Genomic DNA, 7,734 nt, shown 5'->3' with positions numbered 1-7,734 from the left:
AAGCTAATGCTTACCTGTTCAGGAGAAAATAAGCCAACTCTGCGTCCTTTTGGGATCTAAGCTGTCTCCATCTTTCAAATACATCTCCAATATTTACCAGGGGGTTGTTACGTCTCTGGTCACGCAACTGTTAGAAACATGCCGTTTTCTTTTTTTTATGTCATGTAGAATCTATCTCCGTTGATCCTGTTCGTTTGTTTGCTGCTTTCATGGTTGTACTACCGTTACAGCTGTAGCGCGCTGGGTTTACGTTTTTACAGGTATATCTGGCAACCCGGCCTGCCTGTCAAACTGGGCTGTTGATAACAACACACAGATCAAAACATAAACATAAATTCCGTCACGGAATGTAAATTTCAAAAAGAAAAAATACTGACATTAGCATTGTTGTCAGAAAAGATAGTATTTCAGATTAACATGTTTCCTTAATATCTGATGAGGCATTGGTGTCATTTTTGGATTTATTACAGTATAAATATTACATATTGGACCTTTAATTGCGATTAATCGCATGTTTTATCACATGATTAAAATTCTATTATTTTGCATTTCAGAACAGTTTTTAAGTACATATTAACAATGGAAAGCAATTCTTACCAGTGTATCTTGATTGGGAATCAAATGAATGCAAAGAAAGTGACTTTATGAACTTGATTTCAAGATTTTTATTTGTTTATTATTTATTTACTGTAAACAAAAGAAAAATGTGTGAATCTAGTCACACATTTGAATCTAGAGTCAATCTAGAGAACATGCGATTAAAAAAAATAAACGAGTTATGCCCGGCCCTAATCGCATCACGACTAACACATTAATGCTGACAGCCCTAATAAAAAAAGCAATTTTATATTAGTTTAATAATCAATTATTAATTACATTTGTTGTTTTTATGTTTAAATACATGTGCATAATAAAGGTTAATCTAATGAAGTGTGTGTGTGTGTGTGTGTGTGTGTGTGTGTGTCGGCAGCTGAGCCCCGTTAGGAGGAGTCAGTGTCGCGGGTTGTGTGAAGAGCCGCTCTGTGCACTCACTGGCTGCTCAGCCTCTAATGTGTGAGGAGCCCGTTCACAGGTCGGACTGCCGGGACCGATCACCGGTCTGTAGGAGGCTGGAGAGCTCAGAGTGCGGACACGCAGCTGCACAGAGCCGGGAGAAGTCAGAGGAGAATGTACGCTCGGATCTAAGAGATGGAATGCATTGAAAGGACTCAGACACTCTGAAAGTTTGCATTTCAGACATGGAGACACAAACGACAAGACAATTACTCACAACAAAGTCAGCCCTCATTCTCGCCTGAGGTTTGAGTGCAGCAGAGGATGACACCTGCACCCCGCCTGGCAAGGACCGACGCGTTGTTCCACACTTCAACATCTTTGAAGAAGAGTAACTCAAAGCTTTTGCAAGATTGACTTTCTGCCTCTAGTTCTGCAGACAGATCAGTATCCTGCTCGCTGCCATCTCTAGTTATTGGCTGTGGCTGCAGAAACAGCGCATTTCTTTTGCGCTCCTTTAGATCTTTGCTACATCGCGGACTGCGGCAAAAATAATCATCTCTTATCCGGACATCTCGTACACACAGGTGAGCATCAGAGCACCTCTGAGGAGGACAGTGATGGAGATACATGTTTATATTAATGTTGTAATCTTTTTAATCTTAAATAGGAATGTTTATTATCTTTTTATTTCTTATAATTATCTTATTACAGAATTAAATAATGTGCGTAAAAAGCCTACAATGTGTTCTTTACGCACTATTTACCATCTTCGTTTTTCAGAGAAAAACTGGAGTCCTTTTAATAGTTTTTAATCCAGGCTGTTTGTGAAACCCTTAAAACCTGGTTGTACCCATTTATTTCCCCTTAAAGGTTTAAGTAAATTGTCTTACTCCACTGTTCGTGAGAATGCGTTGCAGTAGGATGTCACACAAATTTTGATGTTTTCACATCATTTTTTGCACATTTGTTCAAATATTCATCCTGACAGTTTTGGTATCTTTGACATCTCCTCAACTGAATATCAGAAAGGAATTTAGAATCAGAATCAGAAAGGAATTTATTGCCACAATAGTTACCCTATATGGAATTTGCCTTGGTGATTGGTGCATGCATACATACAGAAACAAACATAATAAACATGAATAATAATAAAGAATAATTACAAAAACAAACATATAAATAAACAAATACATACAAAATAGCTGTTTAAGTAGTTTAAGCAGGAACTGTAAGTATAAAGTTAAGTGGGTTTTTAATCACGTTTGTCTGCACAGCATGAGCTTGTAATGGCTGGGGAGGTAGTGAAGAGGTTTATGTCACTTTACACTTACATTATGTGGCCCATATGGATTTCTAATTGGAATTGGAGTTATTACTTTACTATCCATTTGTTTAAATTCTCTCTTCCTGTGTTTTTATGTTGCAGGTGTCTGCAGCCACAGTCATTTAAACTGTGTTCAGCTCACATTTAAATGTCTGCACTCATCTCTTCATGCTGTTTCCCTGTTGAGAGTTCTCATCTGCTGGATAAAAAGAAATAAAAGAGAGCTTTGCTTCAAACCCATCTCCCATAGGCTACACAACAGCAGTAAGGCAGTATATCTGTAGAGCACTGACTCACCATGGGCACTGTACTATCACTGTCACCCGGCTCTCGGAAATCAGGCTACTATGACGACCGGCCGGGCTCGCTCAGCCACTATCCGAGCATCAGCAGCCGCTCTCTCAACAGCCAGAAAGACCGCGGGCTGAAGAGGGGACAGTCTATCTTCCTCCCGGCGCTCACCTGGAAGCGACTGGTGGCTTCAACGAAGAAGAAGGGCAACTCCAAGAAAGGCTCCGGCGGTCAAGTGGCTCTCGGAGACCCTCTCAACAACAACAACAACATCAACATCTACCAAAAGGACCCCCTGTTGCACCTCAACCGCGAGAATGTGAAGAAGTCGCTGTCATGTGCCAACCTGTCCAGCTACGAGGGCCCAGCAGGACTGGGTCTGGGGCTTGGCTACGGCCTGGGGATGGGCCAGGGGCACGGATTTGGCTACAGCAAGTCCCAACAGCTCTCCTCTGTGAAAAAAGTTCCCCAAGGGACAGTGACTTCGTCCCCGAAGCGCGTCATCGTCCAGGCGTCCACCAGCGAGCTCCTGCGATGCCTGGGGGAGTTCCTGTGCTGTCGCTGCTACCGCCTGAAGCATCTGTCTCCGGCCGACCCGGTGCTGTGGCTGCGGGCTGTGGACCGCTCACTCCTGCTGCAGGGCTGGCAGGACCAGGCCTTCGTCACGCCGGCAAACGTGGTCTTCGTCTACATGCTGTGCCGAGACGTCGTGGACGGCGACCTTGTGGCGTCAGAGCACGAGCTGCAGGCCATCCTGCTCACCTGCCTCTACCTGTCCTACTCCTACATGGGCAACGAGATCTCGTACCCGCTCAAGCCCTTCCTGGTTGAGGTGGGTAAGGAGGCCTTCTGGGACCGTTGCCTCGCCATCATCGATGCCACCAGCTCCAAGATGCTGCGCATCAACGCAGACCCGCACTTTTTCACACAAGTATTTGCTGAACTTAAGAGTGAAGGCGGCTGCAGCCCGCAGGACTATAGTCGGGTGCTGGATCGATGAGAGGAAGTTTGCTGACCGCATGCCTTTTCGTACATTCATGCACATGTATACTTGCACACAGACACACACATTTGTCTTGTACCGATTCCTCTCCATTTTCCGTCCTCTGCTGCCTTGAAGGAGCAATGAAGGACTATCTTGACAGAGTTATGTTGACATATTTAATGATTCCATCGGTGTTTGTTGCCATTGTCCCATCCATCCACAGATATAAATATGGAATTAACCCACCACCACCACCACCCAAAATAATTGGCTAACAAAGGCTCACAGTTGTGTTTTTGTCCTGGAATATCCACTTTTTTTTACTTGAATTGAGGAACCATTTGGTCCACCTGTCACATCTGACCCCATGTGTCTGGTCCCAGTCGTCCCAGCTGCCACTCTGGATCCGCACAGCCAGGCCTCCCAGCATCTTCACCCACCTCTCTGAATGTGATCAATCAGTGTGCACGGGACAAGAAGATGCCATCATCACTGCACAAGATACCACCAAGGATTTTTCACTGGTTATATTCTAAACGTGGAGTGGCTTCACAGAAGAATAAAACAGACAGTATAATCCACCGAGGCCAAGTTATATTTTCCATGACAACACAAGGAGACATGTTGACATCCGCTGCTGGCTAAGGCCCATGTGCCAGCAGTGCAAACTGACTCAGACTGATGGGAACAGCTGAGAGGTCCATGTTAGGTCCTGCTGTGCGCTGTGAAATCAGTAAAGCAAAACGACCAGGCAGTGTTTTGTGGAGCCTTTTGAGGGTCTTCGGGCCTGAGGGGACAGTTGCTGTTTTTTTTTTCCTCACTCGAACCTGCCTCTGTGTTTCTATTTCATCTCATCTCAGGAGAGTGTACTGGTGGAAGCAGAATTTAAGATTGACGTGTGAGTGAATGCATGGCCATGTGTGTGTCTGTAGGCATTGTGCAGTGCACAGCAGCCAGGGTCATCAGCTGTTTACTCCATCCTTTTGTTCCCTGCATCTTGTTGACAGGGCACCCACAGGCCGTGGTATTAATGAGATTAGCAGATTACTGCAGCCCCTCCCCTCTCTCAACCTCTGCCCCCATTGTCCACTCGGCAGCCCTGCAGAGCTTCAGTGGCTAATCCAGGCCAAACTGGACCGTGCTGGACTGTAAACGCACACGCAAATGTACACACGCATTTAAATACCCTGTCGCATGCAGGTTATTCCCCTCGGTGCATGAAAGAAACGCTGTGTGACACACGTGTGCAGCTCAGAGTCCAAGGCCAAGGCAGTGAAGCTCTCTGCGGTTGTGGTTAAAGGGTTTTGTTGTTATTGCTTCTGAATTTGTCCCACTTTCTCATCACTCACCTGCGCATCCTCATCTGCCATCAAGAGGCTTGTTCTCTCTCTACTCTCGTCTCTTGCTAGATTATTCCCTTGAATGAACCATAGGCATTTGTGCTTCAATGCCTTCAGTCTCTATTTCCCATGTGTTTTAATGTGTGTTGCAAGAGACGGTCACAGATGAGCCCAAGGTTCATCGTTACTATTACGCTGGGAAATATATGTTTTTTTTTTTAAGCAGATCAGATTAAATATATTTTCATGGATTTTATGTCCCTAGACATCCAAGAGTAGTTCAGATTCCTGCTGCAAGAGGTCACCGAAGTTTACAGTTCATGTTTTGAGGCTGATAGCTCCAAAAAAAATGGATACAAAATTGGGGGACTGCATAAATTAGCTGCTAATTACGCACCAGAGTGGCTTAAAAAGACAATAAATAGCTAAACTACAAAGGATATGGGATGCAAATGTTTTTTTTATGCCTGTTCAAAACAGATACATTTACTAATTTCTGTGTACTAAAACAAAAAGGGTGACCCCCCCTGGTTTACAGTAAGATGATTTGGTTCAGGAAGCTGCTTCAAACCTAAAAACATGGATGCTTGACTTCTACCAAGATGTGTTGGCCACAATAGCTCGTGGCAAAGTCTTAACCTAATTGTGTTGGAGCATCTGGAGGTTTTCCATTCCCCTCCTCCTCCTCCTCCCTCCTCCTCCTCCATGTGGCAGTCGCTCTTGCACACTTTGCTGTAACGCTACAGTATATGCTCCCCACTCCACAAGGTCATATTACAAACAAGCATCCTCTGTAAGATCCGACCTTTGCACACATGTGCAAACAAACACGCTCTCTTACACATCCCCTCCTTGGGTAATCCAGTCCTAATCCTCCCACCCAATCAAATAGAGAGAGGAAGCGAGGGATGAAAACATGAGGAAATAAGTCAACAGTTCAGAACCCAGTGAGATTTGGTGCCACACTTCCCCGTGCAGCCTTCAAATCCTGCTCTAACAAACTGGAGGCCTTCAGAGACCCAAAGCTCAACCCTGCTGTCTACTTCGGCTCACCCGGGTTTATTGGAGTCAAGCCTGCCTCCCTGCCCGCCTGAGGGATCTGGCGTGAGCTCACAACAGTCAACCAGAGAGGAGTGAAGGCAGTGAGCCGAGACACGACTGTTTCTTTTTCTGGAGCTTTGACTGGCAGCCATTTTAGGCTCGTTGTTGCGGTCAGTGCAGCTCTCTCTGGCCCCGGCTTTGACAAGGACACTTGTGTCTTGACTCAACCCCGCTCCCTCCCTCCCTCTGTCCTCTTTCCACCCCTCCAACCCCATTTCCACACACACACACACACACACACACACACACACACACACTCACACACACTCACACACTCATACACACTCAGCTGTTGTTCCCTGACTGTTTCATTAGATTTGACACCCCACACCCGCCAGCCATTGTCAGAGCGAGGAAGGGCAGAATGAGACTGTTTGTTGGCATCGGGTTGGTTGTGTTTGTGTGTGAATGTGGGTTAAAGTTAAGGGCAAAATCTGCTCCCACTACCCGCCTCCTATAGATGTGGACGTTAATTAAATCAGGAGATACAGTACAGCGTGTTCAAGAGCTGCTCATATTAACTTTAGCCAATACATCTGCTGCAGGCTTCTTTTAGCAGCATGTTGTGACCCCTCCTTTAATGAAAAACAACCAATTTGGGCCTTCAAGTTTTAAAATGTGACCTAATTTGATTTTCACTAAAAAGGCGACTGTCCCCTCGTTCAATGCCTCTGTCCATTCACGAAGCTGTTCCTCCAATCGTTTCACATAGCGGAGCAACGTCCAAGCCAATTAATTTGCATCTCAACTGGAGCTCTAATTCTATTTATCCAATCAAACCCCTCGGCTTGATTCCTGAGCTCTACCTGACTAACAGACACATGATGCTTGTGACATCTCTGTGGACAATATATGACAGTTGACACTGATTGGATATGTAAACAAGATTAAACAGGATTTTTAGTGCAAACTGTGGATGGGACCTTCATCTGGGACTTTAATTCTGCTTTACAGAATATTTCAGATGGGCTTTAGACCGGCTCTGTTTGGAAGACTCTTGGGTTTGTGTGAACAATGTGATAAAAGACTTAACGGATAAGTCTGGTGTTAGTCCATACTTTTCTTATTGTCAACATGCATCAGACCTTTTTTTAGTTCTTTTAGACTTCCCTACCCTGTATGTGTTTAAGCCCATTTTTTCTTACTAAAGACATAAATCTTTGAAAACATATCCTGAATGTATATATTTTTTAAGGCGTCCTTTCCTAAAAAAAAGCTGAGCACTGTTGTTTTTCAGCTAACGTTACTCAAACAGGAGTAAAAAGTGCATTTGTTGGGGACTATTTTCAGCTGCGGACAAAAACACATTTGGCGCAATGAGTATTTACAGCAGCAGGACGGTGTATGTGGGATTGACTCAAAAAAAAAACTACAGTGCCCATGTTCATCATAGTGAGGAAAATGTCATCCAGTGCAATAATGTGGCTCATTGATGTGTTCTTGATACAAAAATGGAGCTCATAACTACAAGAATTAGATATATCAGGTGTTGAACTCACTGTTAGTCGTGTTCTTTTAATGGGATCTGTTGACAATAAGAAATATATAGCATATCACAAGATTTTTCCTCTAAGTTGCCACAGCTCTATGAGTTGTGTTAAGTTATTTCAGAATGCTGCTGGTGCTGCTTGAGGTTGGTGTGAGATGTATTTCAATGGCACACCATCAACTAAAGATGTAAATATGTGGGTGTGAAC

General features: G+C 44.4%; 1 protein-coding gene across 1 annotated transcript; it reads left to right on the top strand.

Moving 5' to 3' along the window:
- Positions 1–2,484: 2,484 nt before the first annotated feature.
- si:dkeyp-92c9.2 (cyclin-dependent kinase 5 activator 1) lies at positions 2,485–4,402 on the top strand. Its single transcript, XM_028598142.1, has one exon. The coding sequence runs from the start codon at positions 2,619–2,621 to the stop codon at positions 3,609–3,611; it is 993 nt and encodes a 330-aa protein (XP_028453943.1). The 5' UTR covers positions 2,485–2,618; the 3' UTR covers positions 3,612–4,402.
- Positions 4,403–7,734: the final 3,332 nt, after the last annotated feature.

This window comes from Perca flavescens, chromosome 14, assembly GCF_004354835.1.
Source record: "Perca flavescens isolate YP-PL-M2 chromosome 14, PFLA_1.0, whole genome shotgun sequence".
Taxonomy (NCBI): domain Eukaryota; kingdom Metazoa; phylum Chordata; class Actinopteri; order Perciformes; family Percidae; genus Perca; species Perca flavescens.
The sequence above is the reverse complement of the archived record's forward strand: the minus strand, read 5'-3'. Positions and strand labels throughout refer to the sequence as shown.

Excerpts from the sequence above, each read along its gene's own strand:
- si:dkeyp-92c9.2 (XM_028598142.1), top strand. The coding sequence starts at position 2,619 with ATGGGCACTGTACTATCACTGTCACCCGGCTCTCGGAAATCAGGCTAC.